The 17,531-nt window shown below is 47.8% G+C and overlaps 1 protein-coding gene across 18 annotated transcripts in view; it reads left to right on the top strand.

Moving 5' to 3' along the window:
* eys (eyes shut homolog) overlaps positions 1-17,531 on the top strand; it is a 3,376,609-nt gene that overhangs the window by 1,135,483 nt on the left and 2,223,595 nt on the right. For all 18 annotated transcript variants that reach the window (XM_038800705.1, XM_038800706.1, XM_038800712.1 and 15 more), the window contains one exon: positions 7,638-7,752. In XM_038800705.1, the coding sequence (XP_038656633.1) occupies positions 7,638-7,752 (115 nt within the window). The remainder of the gene's footprint in view (positions 1-7,637; positions 7,753-17,531) is intronic.

Here is a 17,531-nt window from a genome sequence, read left to right on the forward strand (position 1 = left end):
TAAAATCCACATCGTCCCAATTAGGGGCATACACACTGACCAGGACTACTCTCATCCCTTCGAGCTTACCCCTCACCATAACAAACCTGCCACCCCCATCCACGACTGTGCCCTCCGCCTCAAATTGTACCCTTTTATTAATCAGGATCGCAAACCCATTGTCTTAGAATCAAGCCCCGAATGAAAGACCTGACTGACCCAGCCCTTCCTTAACCTAACCTGGTCTGCCACTTTCAGGTGCATCTCCTGCAGCATGACTCTGTCCGCCTTCAGAACCCACAGCTGTGCAAACACACGCGCCCTCTTCACTGGCTCGTTTAACCCTCTAACATACAGGTGATCAGCCTGATTGGGGGGCACTTCGCCCCCCCCCCCTCTTTGCCGATCAGCCATCCCCTTTCCTTGGCCAGTCCCCCAGCCATGTGTCACGCTTCATCTGGGCCGCCTCCTGACCGACTCCACCAATGACCTCCTCACTGTTGCCATGCCCAGTTTCCATCCCCGTCAGCAGAACGACTCCCCCCCCCCCCCCCCCCCCCCCCCCCAGCAACACTATCCTATCATCTAACCCTTGCTCTAATCTAACTATATGCACACACCCCACCTTGGCTTCCGTTGACTAGCCCCACTCAGCTAGCCTGGGGCTCCCAGCCTCGGCGCCAGCGCGTCTCCCATCCATTGTTCCCAGTCACCCCGACCCCGACCCCTCCATACCTCTTCCCCAGATCAGCCCTTCTTAAGCAAACACTCTATATAAGTCATAAACAGCCCCCACAATAGCACAATTCAAGTTAAACAAGACAAAAAAAAAGAAAGAGACAAGAAGTAATAGGCACTCTCAGACCTTCCCATACAGACACAGATTGCACAAAGTTCCCCTGAAGCATCCATTTTAACCGAACCCTTTTAACTGTTTTCTTCATTATTTTCCCCCCAGCCAAGCTCCAACTAATCAAAGAGCCCAAAAAGGAAACATTCAGATAAACCATGCAAAAAGCACGTAAAGAAACGACAAAAACGGACCCAAACATACAGGCAATTTTCAAAATGGGAGAGACATCACATATACTTAAAAGCTCTAACATGAGTTCAAACATCCTCAGCTCAGGGCCGGCCCTTGCTTCTTAACGAAGTCCATCGCCCCTTCGGGTTGCTCAAAATAGTGGTGCTGACCCTCGTATGTAACCCAGAGTCGGAAAAAGCAGCCCGAATTTAACCTTGTTTTTATACAGTATCTCCTTCACCTGCCTGTAGCCTCTCCTCCTCCTGGCCCCCTCAGCGCTCAAATCTTGGTAAACACACAGGGTGGTATTGTCCCACGTGCAGCTTTGTGTGCTCTTTGCCCATCGCAGCACCCGTTCCTTTTCCAGGTACCTGTGAAAGCGTACCACCCTCGCTCGTGGGGGACCCCCTTGTCGCGGCTGCCTCACCTGCACTCTGTGTGCCCTGTCCACCACCGGCGGGCGCGGGAACACCTTGTTCCCCAGCAACTTCTGAAACATACCCTCCACAAACGCGGCAGCGTCCGGCCCCTCTGCCCCCTCCGGGAGGCCCATGATTCTCATGTTCTGCCGACGAGATCTGTTGTCCAGATATACTTTCTGGACTTTCCAGAAGCACTTTTTGCTGGTCCCTCAACCTCCGAATTTCCACATCTGCCACCGTTTGAAAGTCAGCCTGCTCCTCCACCGACTTCTCCAAGCTGGAGCTTCTCAGCCTGATCATCCAGCCTTTTTTCCATCCGGTGAATCGACTTCTGTAGCGGCTCCAAGTTGTCACGCTTCAAAGCCAAAAAGCCCTCCTGCATAGTCTGCAGCAGCTGCTCCATTGTGGGCTGGGCTGTCGGCTCCTTGCTCTGAACACCAGCCATGTGCCTCTCACAGCCTCCACTGTGCCCTTATTCAACCATTTCTTCTGCTTTTATGGTCCTTCCGGTTTCTTAGGTCCATACAATTCTGTATAGATCCTGTGCCTGAGTACTATTGCTTTCCAGTTCCGCGCTCAAAAGCGCAAAAAGGTTGGGGGAAAAGGTCCAAAAGTCCGCCTGAGACGGAAGCCACCAAATAGAACATAGAACATAGAACAGTACAGCACAGAACAGGCCCTTCGGCCCTCAATGTTGTGCCGAGCAATGATCACCCTACTTAAACCCACGTAACCCGTATACCCGTAACCCAACAATCCCCCCATTAACCTTAACTACGGGCAATTTAGCATGGCCAATCCACCTAACCTGCACATCTTTGGACTGTGGGAGGAAACCGGAGCACCCGGAGGAAACCCACGCACACACGGGGAGGACGTGCAGACTCCACACAGACAGTGACCCAGCCGGGAATCGAACCTGGGACCCTGGAGCTGTGAAGCATTGATGCTAACCACCATGCTACCGTGAGGCCCCAAATGTGCGACCTACTCCCTCATAGCCGCCACCGGAAGCCCCCATGAGTTGCCTTCTTGAACTGCTGCAATCCTTGAGGTGTAGGTATACCCACTGTGCAGTTAGGGAGGGAGTTCCAGGTTTTTGCCCCAGCGAATGTAAGTCAAGGTGGTGAGTGATTTGGAGGGGAACCTCCAGGTGGTGGGGTTCCCAGGTATCGGCTGCTCTTGTCCTTCTAGATGGTAGTGGTTGTGGGTTTGGAAGGAATCTTGGTGAGTTACTGCAGTGCATCTTGTAGATGGTACACATAGTTGCCACTGTTCATCGGTGGTGGAGGTTTGAATGATTGTGGATGAGGAGCAATCAAGTGGCTGCTTTGTCCTGGATGGTGTTGGGCTTCTTGAGTGTTGTTGAAGCTGCACCATCCAGGCAAGTGGAGAGTATTCCATTGCACCCATTGAAGAGGGCCGTGTTTTGTGCCAGCCTTGAAAGGGGCAGGGCTTATACGAGCTGACCGTCCCACTCCTCAGATAGCAGGGTGTTGTTTTTAAAGGACATCTCCATCTCAGAAATTCATGCCAGCCCCCCCTCCTCCCATGCCGGGGCATAATTCCTGGCAAGCCTCCTTCAATCGATGCTGGGCCCACACAATCAATCTCTGACAGGCCACCCCAATCATTGGTAAGCCCCCCCACCCCAATCACTGGCAAACCCCCTCTCCCCAGCTCACTGGCTACACCTCCCCAAAAAGGCCCATTCCTAAAATTCGTTAAATGCCCTAACTTTCAGGGTCCTGCATTCAGGCTGCCCCGCCCCCTTCCCCCAGTACATCCCTCCAGGCCTTCAGGGACTTTCTCGGAAGCTCTCCAGAGATAAGAATTGGCGTCTTTTGAGAAAACTGTGGTTAGAAAGGAAACCTGCTCAAAGGAAGACACCGTTCAGAGATAATGGACTGTGAAGAGCTATAAAAACAAACAATGCAAACCCTCCCTTGAAATAGCCTGGACCTGTCAATCAAGAGGCTTGTAAAAGGTAGAGGACCGTGAAATTGAATGTAAACAATGCAGTTAAAATCTTTTAGGCTTCTCCGTCTGCCCTGAGGCTTGAAAAATTTAAATGTGAATGAAATTGACTGGAATAAGCATGTCAAAGCTTGCCAACACATCAAAGGGAAGATGTTTAATTACATTTGTGACATGTTGAAAGTCAGTTTAATGATTTTCTAAGATACCAGAGGGAAGACTTGCCACATGACCCCTATCCCAGGTGAGAGTCCTGACATCTAACCCTTCACCCTTGCCCATGTACCCGAACCCCCAGGCCCCTTGAGTGACCCTCAGTCAGCAGCCTGGCAGTGGCTGAGAGCCCATGGTCACAGTAACTACCTCCTTGCCACCCCCAACCCTGGGAATCCAAGTGTCAGTTCCCCGTTTGTGAGGACTGGCACCAATTGCCACTGGCCTTTGCGCTGGGAGGTGGGAAGCATACTGGGAGGCAGGAAATTTCAGCCTCACACTTGGTAATTAGATTAAAATGTATTTAAATGAGTAGTTAGCATGCCCTTGCCCGTTCTGGGTGAGAACCTGATTGGAGCCAGGGGAGTGGGCTGGGAGACTCATTACACGTTTGATGCCCGGCGAGAGACGCGATTTGGCCCTCACGGCTGAGTCGAACAGTCACCGCGATTCCTGACTGGGGCTAGCGACCCGAAAGAATCGCCCTCCCAGTGCGAAAAACATTAAGAAGTCTTACAACACCAGGTTAAAGTCCAACAGGTTTGTTTCAAACACGAGCTTTCGGAGCACTGCTCCTTCCTCAGGTGAATGGAGTAGTGCTCCGAAAGCTCGTGTTTGAAACAAACCTGTTGGACTTTAACCTGGTGTTGTAAGGCTTCTTACTGTGCTCACCCCAGTCCAATGCCGGCATCTCCACATCATGCGAAAAACATAGACCTGGGAGGTCCCAATCATTGCAAATGAAGGAAGACACTGAAGCAGGTGATTCTGATCTGTCTACTATTTTGAATTCAGTTCAATCCTGAGGAAAATTCTGTATGGTAGATAGATGAAGGCACCCCGACATTTATCGTTGAAAGAGAACACGAGAGAGAGAGATTGGAAGAGAACGTGGAGTGAGAATGAATCGACAGCTCCTGTGGGTCTACAACACACTGCAATGTTCAGAATGATATGAAGACTGAAGCATTGGGTTTCCAAGAACGTTGGAGAACATTGAATTCCGAACAGAGACTTGGCCGGGATGGTGCTGGTGGTGGGGAGCAGGGGGAACATGTAGTCGAATGGAGTATGTTGGGCAAAGTCCCATCAAGGGTTAACTGTAACAGCCTGGTGATGCCATGGAACAAAAATGACAAACACTTGAAGCTTCAGCCTGATCAGAAACGAGTGCAAGGCCTGTTCTCATAACTATAAATGTGTTATAATAAAGTTAGCGTGTTTTGCCGCTAACAGACTTGGAGATTTTATTGAAGCGACTCCAACCCAACAACACAATAATTTAGCCTGTAAAACTACGCGCCAAGTTTATTTGTGAGCGACATCAGACTCGAGGTTAAGCTGGCTTCAGAAGTACAGATGTTCAAAATTATATCTCTCTGGATATATTTGCCAACAAAAGCACTGTCAATATGAAAATAATTGACACAATCCCTGTTCCCTATTACTGAGCCAGAAACCAGTCTGTTTTATTTTTTTGGCTGGATTCTTGCTGATCAACACTGAAAGTGGCAAAAATCGCTACATGTGTGTTCTATCAATAGATGTGCATCCATTGATTAGAAATACTGGGGAAGGTTCAGCCCTATATAAATGTTGTGTATGTAAATGTCAACAACTCAGCAATATAAATGGAGATTGTGGAATAAACACAATTATATGTCTGAGTGTGAGTTCATCTTTGTTATTTTTGATTTTTTAAATAAAGTTCGAGTACCCAATTATTTTTTTCCAATTAAGAGGCAATTTAGCGTGGCCAATCCACCTAACCTGCACATCTTTGGGTTGTGTGAGCGAAACCCACGCAAACACGGGGAGAATGTGCAAACTCCACACGGACAGTGACCCAGAACTGGGATCGAAGCTGGGACCTCGGCGCCGTGAGGCATGAGGGCTAACCCACTGTGCCACCGTGCTGCCCCGGATTCATCTGTGTTTTACTGTAGTTACACTGCTCTCTCTATTGAAAATAAGGAGCACGTGTGTCCTGGGAGCAGTATGTGGTTGGAAGTGTCAGAGTGCTTCACAGCTGTACCTCCATGGAAGCATACTCGCCTTTGAGTCAGTAGGTTGCGGCTTCAAGCCACCTACACTTCATCTGGACAAAGCCTAGCCTGACATATGATGAACGGCTGAGGATCCTGGGAGTGTATTCATTGGAGTTTAGAAGGTTAAGGGGAGATCTAATAGAAACTTACAAGATAATACATGGCTTAGAAAGGATGGACGCAAAGAAACTGTTTCCGTTAGGCGAGGAGACGAGGACCCGTGGACACAGCCTTAGAATTAGAGGGGCTAAATTCAGAACAGAAATGCGGAGACATTTCTTCAGCCAGAGAGTGGTGGGCCTGTGGAATTCATTGCCGCGGAGTGCAGTGGAGGCCGGGACGCTAAATGGCTTCAAGGCAGAGATAGATAAATTCTTGATGTCGCGAGGAATTAAGGGCTACGGGGAGAATGCTGGTAGGTGGAGTTGAAATGCCCATCAGCCATGATTGAATGGCGGAGTGGACTCGATGGGCCGAATGGCCTTACTTCCACTCCTATGTCTTATGGTCTTATGGACACTCCAGCTCAGAGCTGAAGGAGTGCTGTACTGCCAAAGGTTCAGGGTGCAAGGTTCTTATTTTTCTTCTAAGTGCTGGACCAGGTACGAGAACCAGTAGACTGTATGCTGACTGAACAGCCAGCTTTTCTCACCCTATTGTCCAACACTTAGAAGAGGAAATCCTGGAGGCGTGTCCTTCTCCAATCTCACTCTCTAACCCCCTCCCCCCCCCCCTCAACATCTCACATGGGGACTTCCGCCACACCCCCCTCATGCAAACAGGAGATGCCCCTTGGAGCTCCCCAGAGGAAACCGCCATCCATTGACCCTGCTCCTTGGCACTGCCCCTTTGCAGTACCAGAAGGCAGTGCCATGTCACCCTTTCCCCTCGGGACTGTACTTACCTGTGCACGTACCTATCTGCCCCCAGCATGACCTAGTTCACCTTGCTCCAGACCTGTTGTAAACTTTGCCGATGTGACAAGATGTGATCAGTGATGGGGAAATGTGCGAGGATGATACAGTGGGGAAGCCCGCTGATAAGATGGTAATGTATTTAAATGAGGTTCCCGAACTTCCTGGGTGGGCTCCCCATTATGTCAATCATGAGAGGGGCGGGGGCGATTGCACCACGAGATCTTGCCGGTGCGCTTCTCACTTTTGGTCTCTTACGGGATTTTGCGCCCACTATGCCACAATGGTTAGCATTGCTACCTCACAGATCCAGGGTTCTGGGTTCAATTCCGGCCTCTGAAGTCTGCACTTACCCCCTGTATCTGCGTGGGTTTCCTCCGGGTGCGCTGGTTTCCTCCCACAATCCAAAGATGTGCAGGTTAGATGGATTAGCCAAGCTAAATTGCCCTTAGTGTCTAAAAGGTTAGGTGGGGTTCCTGGGCTACAGGGACATGGTGGAGGTGTGAGCTTATGTGGGGTGCTATTTCCGGAGGTTGGTGCAGAGTTGATGGGCCGAATGGCCTCCTCCTGCACTGTAAACTCTATTTATGATTATTTGCCTTCTGCATCTGTGTCAAATGCGGGCGTAAAATCCCAGCCACTGTCTTTCAGATGAAATGGTAACTGAGGCTGAATGATGGATTTGAAGAAGAACAGGGGTTACTCGGTAGCATCCCTCAAATGCTTCTAAAAGCGAAGTATCCGGTGATCTGGTTCATTGTCCTTGTGGGATCTTGCTGTGTTCATTTTGGATTGCCTTGTTTCCGACATTACATGAGGACTGCATTTCAAAAAGAAACACTTCATTGCATGTCAAATGCTTTGGGGCATCTTGAGATTGTGATATAAATGCGAGTTATTTCTTTCATACTAAATCAATGGTGTTTTGTGTTTGTGCTGTGGGGATGATGAATGGTTTAGAGAAAGTCAGCAACTGTGGACTACATTTCTGTTAGCTGAGTAAGTGGTATGGATTCTTCCTCCATCTCTGATTGTCCAATGTCCGGATATCTTCACATAGATGCTCGCCGGGTTTTACTGGAAGAAACTGTGAGGCAGCAATCGACTACTGTCACCTCCTCAGCATCAACTGCTTTAATTCGGGACTGTGTCTTAACTTAAAGGATGGATACACTGTAAGTAACTTTAAGCCATTTACTAAAGCAGAGGGAACACAACTTACATCGAAGATCTCACATATGTGTCCATTTATATTTGATTGAGGTGCACAGTTTAGATGAGGTAGACAAAAAAAAACTGTCCACTTGTTGGTACCAGGATGAAGAAATTTAAATTCAGTGAATAAATCTGGATATAAAGCTAACCTCAGCAATGATGACCATGAAATTATTATCGATTGTTGCAAAAAGACGTCTGGTTCAATGATGTCCATTAGGGGAGGAAATCTGCCGTCCCTTACCCAGTCCGGCCGACTTGCAACTCCAGACCCACAGGTTGACTCTTAGCTGCCCTCTGGAATGGCCTCAAGCGAGCTATTCCATTCAAGGGGCAATTAGGGATGGACAACCAATTCTGGCCTTGCCAGCGACACCCACACCCCATCAAATAAGTTTTTTAAATAGGGACATAGATTTATGGCTTAGGGCAAGAGATATTAGGCAGATATGAGGAAGAGTGCAGTGTGTGGTAATGCTGGGAATATGACTGCCTACCAGGACAGTGGAAGAAGAAATGATGAATGATTTCAAAAATAAACTGGACGGTTACGGGAATTAAATGTGTAGAGCTGCGGGCTAGAACGGGGGAATAGGGCAGACTGGGTTGCTGTCTGGAGAGCTGATATAGGCTCGATGGACTGAATGGCCTCCTTCTGGACTGTGACCATACTAGACTTGACATGTAACAGCTACTTTGCACAATGATTCATATATTTCTGAGGGGTGGGGGTGGGGGGAGAATCAAAGTCTTGAATTGCGATTTACATTGACTCACTTCATTGACAAAATAAATATGGGGATTCCAGATTTGAAACCGGTTGTTTGTTGAATCTTCTGGTGCTGTTTGGAGCTGGACAGCACGTCTCACTTTCCCCAGGGTTTGGAGAAAAATAGCCAAAGTTCCCACTCCTGGAAACTACTTAGTGGCCGGAGATGGTGCTGGGCCTTGGTCCCTCTTGGTTAGCTGGAACACCATGGCTCGACCAATCGAGTGATCCCTTGGATATGGTACTGAATGGATTGGTGGGGCCTGTGGGGCACAGCGTTAGCCATCACCTTTCAAAGATAACACAGTGCATGGGGAAATAGAGATGCAATGTAGGGTGATAGATATAATAGGATGGACGGGACACCAAACAAATTGCATCAAGAGTGGTGGAATTTGGATTCACACCCATAATTTCCTGCGGGGACTTTTCAACTTTTGACGATGTGCCTCAAAGCACAAGAGCAAGGCAAATCAATATGTGTCACTTATGAGCGTTCCTTTCACAGCAACAACTTGCATTTATCTTGAACCTGTAATGGAGTAATGTGTCCCAAGATATTTGACAGGAGCGGTTATCAGACAAAATGTACAGCACAAGGAGGTATTGAGGCAGATGCCCGAAAGCTTGGGCAAAGAGGTCGGGTTTAAGGAAGAGGAGAACTAGAGAGGTTCAGAGGGGCGAATCCTAAACTTAAGGCCGAGGCAGCTGTAGGCAAGAGACCAGAATTGGAGAAGGGTCAGGCCCTGGGTGAATTGTAGTGCAGGAGCAGGATATTGAGATTGGGACAATGGAGGCATTTGAAATGTCAGAATACAGTGCAGCATGACACATGTCTGGGATTACATCAACTGACTGTGTCTCAGTTGACAGAACTCTCGTATCTGAGTCAGAAAATTCCAACAACTTGATCATGAGAAACCTTGCCTTGATGCTCTAGTTGGAGTGCTGCTTTGCAAGAGGTGCTGTCTTTCAGATGCGGTGTTAAGTTACGGCCCCCTTCAGCAATTTTGCTGTGTGTTAAAAAAACATGGGGGCTGCACAGTGGCGCAGTAGTTAGCACTGCTGCTTCATGGTGTCGAGGACCCGGATTCGATCCCAGCCCCGGTCACTGTCACTGTCCTTGTCGAGTTTGCACATTTTCCCCATGTCTGCGTGGCTCTCACCCCCCACAACCCACAAGATAAGAACATAAGAACTAGGAGCAGGAGTAGGCCATCTGGCCCCTCGAGCCTGCTCCGCCATTCAATGAGATCATGGCTGATCTTTTGTGGACTCAGCTCCACTTTCCGGCCCGAACACCATAACCCTTAATCCCTTTATTCTTCAAAAAACTATCTATCTTTATCTTAAAAACATTTAATGAAGGAGCCTCAACTGCTTCACTGGGCAAGGAATTCCATAGATTCACAACCCTTTGGGTGAAGAAGTTCCTCCTAAACTCAGTCCTAAATCTACTTCCACTTATTTTGAGGCTATGCCCCCTAGTTCTACTTTCACCCGCCAGTGGAAACAACCTGCCCGCATCTATCCTATCTATTCCCTTCATAATGTTAAATGTTTCTATAAGATCCCCCCTCATCCTTCTAAATTCCAACGAGTGTGAAGGGTAGGTGGACTGGCCACACTAAATACGCCTTAAGTGGAAAAAAAGAAGTGGGTACTCTAAATTTATATATTTTTTTTAAATGGCAGTATTACGAAGAAACGCAGGTTGTTATCTCTGAAGTCGTAGTCAATATTTATCCCTCATCAGGTACAAAACAAACAGATTATCCAGTCATTATCACATTGCTGTTTCTGGGAATTTACAGCATGCAAATCATCTGCTGGCTTTCTTAAATCACGATGTGGAGATGCCGGCGTTGGACTGGGGTGAGCACAGTAAGAAGTCTTACAACACCAGGTTAAAGTCAAATATGTTTGTTTCAAACACTAGCTTTCAGAGCACTGAAAGCTAGTGTTTGAAACAAACATGTTGGACTTTAACCTGGTGTTGTAAGACTTCTTACTGTTCTTAAATCACAGCAACGCTCAGACTCCAAAAGTACTTCATTGGCTGTAAATCACCTTGACATGCCCTGAGAATGGGAACTGTACAATAACCGTGTTTCTCTCTTACCTCTTGACTTATTTGAATTATGTTCAATTTAAAGAATGGTCTTCCGAGATAGATTCAGGATAAGTTAGCCAATGGAATAGATAAAGGAATGAAAAATAGTCATGAACATTTGGATTTGGGTGCATTTGGATTTGTTTATTGTCACGTGTATCGAGGTACAGTGAAAAGTATTTTTCTGTGTGCAGCTCAAACAGATCATTTCGTACATGAAAAGAAAATACATAATAGGGAAACACAAGGTACTCAATGTAGCATGGTAGCATTGTGAATAGCTCAATTGCTTCACAGCTCCAGGGTCCCAGGTTCGATTCCGGCTTGGGTCACTGTCTGTGTGGAGCCTGCACATCCTCCTCGTGTGTGTGTGGGTTTCCCCCGGGTGCTCCGGTTTCCTCCCACAGTCCAAGATGTGCAGGTTAGGTGGATTGGCCATGATAAATTGCCCATAGTGTCCAAAATTGCCCTTGGTGTTGGGTGATGTTATGGGGATAGGGTGAAGGTGTTGACCTTGGGTAGTGTGCTCTATCCAAGAGCCAGTGCAGACCTGATGGGCCGAATGGCCTCCTTGTGCACTGTAAATTCTATGATAAAAAAAATAAATACACAGACACAGGCATCAGGTGAAGCATACAGGAGTGTAGTATTAATCAGATCAGTCCAAATGAGGAGTCTGGTAGCAGTGGGGAAGAAGCTGTTTTTGAATCTGTTCATGCGTGTTCTCAGACTTTTGTATCTCCTGCCCAATGGGAAAAGTCGGAAGAGCGAGTAAGCCGGATGAGAGGGGTGTTTGATTATGTTGCCTGCTTTCCCCAGGCAGCGGGAGGTGTAGACAGAGTCAATGGATGGGAAGCAGATTTGTGTGATGGACTGGACAGTGTTCACAACGCTCTGAAAGTTCTTACGGTCTTGGGCGGAGCAGTTGCCATACCAGGCTGTGATGCAGCCAGATAGGATGCTTTCTATGGTGCATCTGTAAATGTTAGTGAGAGTCAATGTGAACATGCCGAATTTCCTTAGCTTCCTGAGGAACATTTCATAGTACATTCTCTATCTGCTCTTAATGGGGATCTATCAATATATTGCCAGAATACCTTGTACTTGCGCAGTAAATTCAACTATCTGGTTTTCTTTTTGTTTTGTATGCACCATTGTATATATTAAAAATATGTAGTCAATAGTAAAATTGTGTTAATTTCCTTTGTTATTTTGAGTTCATATTTGCAACACCATTCGGTGATTAAAATAGGAGCTATTTTTAATGGTTTGACCATACACTTGACTCTTTACTGCCCTCTGAAATTAGTGTCAGTCCTATTGGGAAAAATAAAATATTTTGAAGGCATTTTCTTCACGCATGGGGATATTTCACCCAACCAATTTTGATTCTTAGGATATATTTAAAGTTCAGAGCAGCTGGGACTTGGCTCCGCACTTAAGTAGAGGGGGGAAAAAATTAAGTGTGTGATTAATGAGGGCTCTGAAGGATACTTGAGATTAAATGACAGCAGAAGGTCATGAAGAATGATATCAGTGACGGAGTACATTAATTACCAGTGTCCCAGACAATTAAGCAGAAGAAGCTGCTATTTTTAGGCTACACTGCCAAAAGGTCTCAAAACTATCTGAGAATCTTCAGCCGTGACCAAAAGGGGTTACGGCTCAACCCATCAACCTGACCATCTAATGGAGTCTGATGTTACTGTTCAGTACTGAGGGAGTGCTTCATTGTCAGCAATCTCAGATGAGTCATTAAACCAAGTCATCTGCCTATTCAAATGGACACAAAAGCTCCACTGATACTGTGCAAAGAAAAGCAGGTGAAAACGTCCTCTGATCTGGCTAACACGTGTCCCTCAATCCTTAACAACATCCAAATGTTCAACTGTTAATTAATCTCATTACTGATTGGGGAATGTGGTTATTTTGCACAAATTAACTGCCGTGCTTTACAACAACACTTTAAAATAGCTTTTGACTTCAATGCACATCAGAGTGCCCTGAGAGCTTGACAGATGCATCCTATCCGGCTGCATTACAGCTTGGTATGGCAACTGCTCGGCCCAAGATCGCAAGAAGCTAGAGTATGGTGAACTCAGCCCAACGCATCACACAAGCTTGCCATCCTCCCATTGATTCTGTATTTAGAATTTACAGTGCAGAAGGAGGCCATTCGGCCCATCGAGTCTGCACCGGCTCTTGGAAAGAGCACCCTACCCAAGTTCAACACCTCCACCCTATCCCAATAACCCAGTAACCCCACCCAACACTAAGGACAATTTTGGACACTAAGGGCAATTTCTCATGGCCAATCCACCTAACCTGCACATCTTTGGACTGTGGGAGGAAACCGGAGCACCCGGAGGAAACCCACGCACACACGGGGAGGATGTGCAGACTCCGCACAGACAGTGATCCAAGCCGGAATCGAACCTGGGACCCTAGTGCTGTGAATCCATTGTGCTATCCACAAGCTACCGTACTGCCCTACACCCCCTGTTGCCTCAGAAAGGCAGACAGCATTATCAGAAACCCCTCCCACCCAGGCATTGCCTTCTTCCAGCTCCTTCCATCAGGCAGAAGATATAGACGTCTGTAGACCCACACATCCAGACAAAGGAACAGATTCTTCCCACAGTTACGAGACTCCTCAATGACTCTCCCTCAGACGGATCTGTTCCCTGGAAGAACACTATTCTCAATGCCCTGTGCTGCTCTTGTTCGGCCTCGTTCCTCATTGTAACCAATCACTATTTGTTGATGCACCACTGTCAACGTTCTCTGTTGATTATTTGATGTCTACTATGTATGTACTGTGGGCCACAGAAAAATACTTTTCACTGTACTTTGGTACACGTGACAATAAATATCAATGAAATGAAATGAAAATCGCTTATTGTCACGAGTAGGCTTCAATGAAGTTACTGTGAAAAGCCCCTAGTCGCCACACCCCGGCGCCTGTCCGGGGAGGCTGGTACGGGAATTGAACCGTGCTGCTGGCCTGCTTGGTCTGCTTTAAAAGCCAGCGATTTAGCCTGGTGAGCTAAACCAGCTAAATCAGTCAATCAATCAATAAATGGTCTTTTTTGACCCAGCAAAATCCAACATCCTAGAGAGAGAAGAAATGGGTGTTAATGTGAAGCAACTGTGCTGATTGACAAATTATGTTGCACAGCTTTAATGCGAACATATGTGGAGTGGAGAGACACTGTTTTTTTCCACAGGCTGATCAGTTTATTCTTTGATCTGGGTATGGCCCAATTTGTGCGAGCATGCATTTTTGTTACAGAAGAAAACCTGGCTGGTGAATGAATCATAGACATTGCTTTCAGTAGCTTCTTAAAAAAAATTTAGAGTACCCAATTCATTTTTTCCAATTAAGGAGCAATTTAGCATGACCAATCCACCTACCCTGCACATCTTTGGGTTGTGGGAGCGAAACCCACGCAAACACGGAGAGAATGTGCAAACTTCACATGTACAGTGACCCAGAGCAGGGATCGAACCTGGGACCTCAGTGCCCTGAGGCTGCAGTGCTAACCACTGTGCCACTGTGCTGCTCGTTTGAGTAGCTTTTTAATATATTTTAAATTAGTGGGGCACATGAACAGGACTTTGGCATCCTGATCTCTGACATCAGGCACAAGACTGGATTCCAGACCTGTCCACCACAGGGTATTTCCTGCGGGGCACTTGGTCCCCATTTCGCAGAGAACGGCGGTCAGAGAGGATTCCTGGCAGGGAACTTGGTCGATCCTGAAGACGCCCCCTTGGGACAAGAGGTGAAGTCCGAGAGAGAGAGCCAGGGAGAAAGAAAGAGAGAAAGAGGAGGGCAGGACAGTAGCAAGGAACAGAAGTTCGAGATTGCTAAATTGCAACATGGTAAGACGTAAAGCCATGAGTGGAGGAGCGCAAAGCTTCTGACGGTGACTGGAGAACCAGGAAGTGGAAGTGGAGTGTGCTGCAGCTGCTGGAGACTGAATCGGACCGAATGAGGTTCTCCTGGTGTCTGGGTGACATGGTACTGTAGTTCACGTGGTCTCAGGAAATCAGCAATCGGAGCTCCACCCACTGAACTCTGATACTCGGCTTGATTAGAATAAAGGAGTTAAACACTCAACAGTTTCCTGGCAGATCAGGAGTGTCGGGTATGAATAGCCCATTCCTCCAAGTCCGTGTTGGTAGCACAGTGGTTAGCACTGCTGCTCACAGCGCGCGGGACCCGGGTTCAATTCTGTAAGTGTGGAGTTTGCACATTTTCCCGGGTTTCCTCCCACAGTCCAAAGGTGTGCAGATTAGGTGGATTGGTCATGCTAAATTGCCCGTAGTGTCCAAAGGTTAGCTGGGGTAATGGAGTTCCAGGGAAAGGGTGGGTTAGTGGACCTAGTTAGGGTGCTCTTTCAGAGGGTTGGTGTGGACTCAATGGGCCAAATGGCCTCATTCTGCACTGTAGCGATTCTATGATTCAGTTTTTCCAGCAGCATTTATCAAAGATCTGATGCCAGTAGAACAAAGCATCCCTGTTTTATAACCCTCAAGACGTCTGTGGGTTTGAATTTCAAGTTAGATTAAGAATAGAAAAAGGCTAAAACGTACTGCCTCTTTTCGAATGTTTTAACTTCACCTATTCATCTTCCCGGGAAATCGTGTAGTTTTTTCCCTCTTTAAGCATGTTAGAGCCTGACCCAGCAGGGAATATGTATCAGAAAATGATGAATTCATTCTTACAATTTCCTACTCACTAATGTTCACATCTACAATTCCTCACTATGCTGTCCAGCCAGGCAAAACGCTGAGCCTGAAGCATGTATTCATAACATCAACCCTGCCGTCTCTCTCTTCTGGTTCTTTGCTGACGAGACAAATTATTTTACAGATATATTCGTTATTTGACATGTTTAAGCCACAAGGGGAGGGCAGGCCTTTAGCCAATGAGCAGGTAGCTAGTTCTCGTGACGTGCTTCCACACCAGTAAATCAGACCTGGCATTGCTTCTGACTGCATGCCAGTCCAGAATATGCGAATGTGCACAGTTTCTTCCTTGGATTGGTCATGTGATGCCTATCAACATATATTGGTCGCTGAGGACTAACTCCAAGCTTAATATTCATCTTCGAAGCAATTGAATTCTATAGAGGTCTTGTTAAAGGAAATCTCTCTCGTTTATAACATTTTATGATGTCAGTGATTGCTTTACAGTAGGGGTTTGAGTTTCAGTGGTCAATAACCATAACTCAGGTGGTGCAGACTGTGCTGTTTCACTGCAGCACGTTGAGGCTGAAAACTCAGCTATGCAGTGCCGCCAGAGACAGTGCTGTGGAAACCACCGGGCCTCTCAGAATGGCGGACTCAACGATTTCGATTGATCGTGCATGCCTCGTGGTTCCCCGAGCCGGGAAGGTTGGTAATTTTTGTGTGGGCCACGAAGAATCCAGCACGAGTCTTCAGGATACAAAGAAATAACATTTATTTACAATAACATATATATACAACAGCAGCAGCAACTTCCCTTGCTGCTCACTCCTCTCTCTCTGCTGGTTCCAAACTGGCCAGCTCTATTTAGGCAGGGAGTCTGCTAATGATTTCTCCGCCCCCCTCATTGGGGAAGCTCATACTCCCACAGGATTGTGGGATTGTCATTAACCCCAGCCAGTGGTAAGCAGGCAGGTTATAACATCCCTCCCCCCCGCCCTCCCCCCCCCGAAGTCCAAGGAATCCACCGACGACCCTGGCGAAGGAGGGCGTCGGATTCGTTTTGCCGCAGGCCGGACACCATTTGCACGAGGCGCTGGATCGGGCTGCGTGTAGCGAGATGGAGACCGGCGCTTCCGTGATGAACGGCGTAACGGTTGTACATCCACAGCCCGTGGGCCCGAGGCTACCCCTCTGAGGTGTCCTGTGTCTCCATTTCGGAGTCGGAGTCCGCTGCCTCCGTCATGTCGGCGTCTCTATCTCCACGCGGTTCTGTCACGACTGCGCAGGCTTTGAGTGAGGCACCAGAGGAAGATTGTGAGGAATACTTTCCATTGTGTCTGGTCTCTATGGCTGTAGAAATGAGCTCCTGGGGCGGGGAATCTTTGGAAGGGATAGTCTTCTGGACCGAATGTGGTCTACATGTTTGCGCTGGAGACGACCCTGGGCTGGTACCTGGTAAGAGATAGGGCCCATTTGGCGAAAGATTATGCCAGCAACCCACTGGGCACCACCAACAAAATTCCGAACCAACACTGGGTCACCGGGCACAAACTGCCAAAGCGCCCGATGCTGAGAAAGACCATGTCCCTGCCGTTCTTGTGTGCGGTGTAATTTTACGCCAATGTCCGGGAAAACTATGCTAAGGCGGGTGCGAAGTGTCTGGCCCATTAGGAGTTCTGCGGGAGCCACCCCAGTCACCGCATGGGGGGTGGTCCTATATGAAAACAAAAAACGAGCCAGTCTCGTGTCCATCGACCCGGAGGACTGCTTCTTTCAGCCTCGTTTGAATGTCTGCACTGCCCGCTCCGCCAACCCATTTGAAGCCGGGTGGTAAGGGGCAGTGCGGATATGGCGTATGCCGTTCAACTTCATGAACCTCGCAGACTCCTCACTTGTGAACGGAGTGCCATTGTCCGTGACCAGCACCTCGGGAAGGCCATGCGTACTGAAAGACAAACGCATCTTCTCGATTGTTGGGCAGGACGTTGTGCCCCCATCTTATGCACCTCTAGGCATTTAGACTGGGCGTCGATTAATAGAAGGAACATGGATCCTTGAAAAGGGCCGGCGAAATCCGCATGCAAGCGCGCCCAAGGCCGCCCTGGCCATTCCCAGTGATGTAGGGGCGCGGCCGGCGGAAGCTTCTGATGCTCCTGGCA

This window comes from Scyliorhinus canicula, chromosome 6 (genome assembly GCF_902713615.1).
Source record: "Scyliorhinus canicula chromosome 6, sScyCan1.1, whole genome shotgun sequence".
Taxonomy (NCBI): Eukaryota; Metazoa; Chordata; class Chondrichthyes; order Carcharhiniformes; family Scyliorhinidae; genus Scyliorhinus; species Scyliorhinus canicula.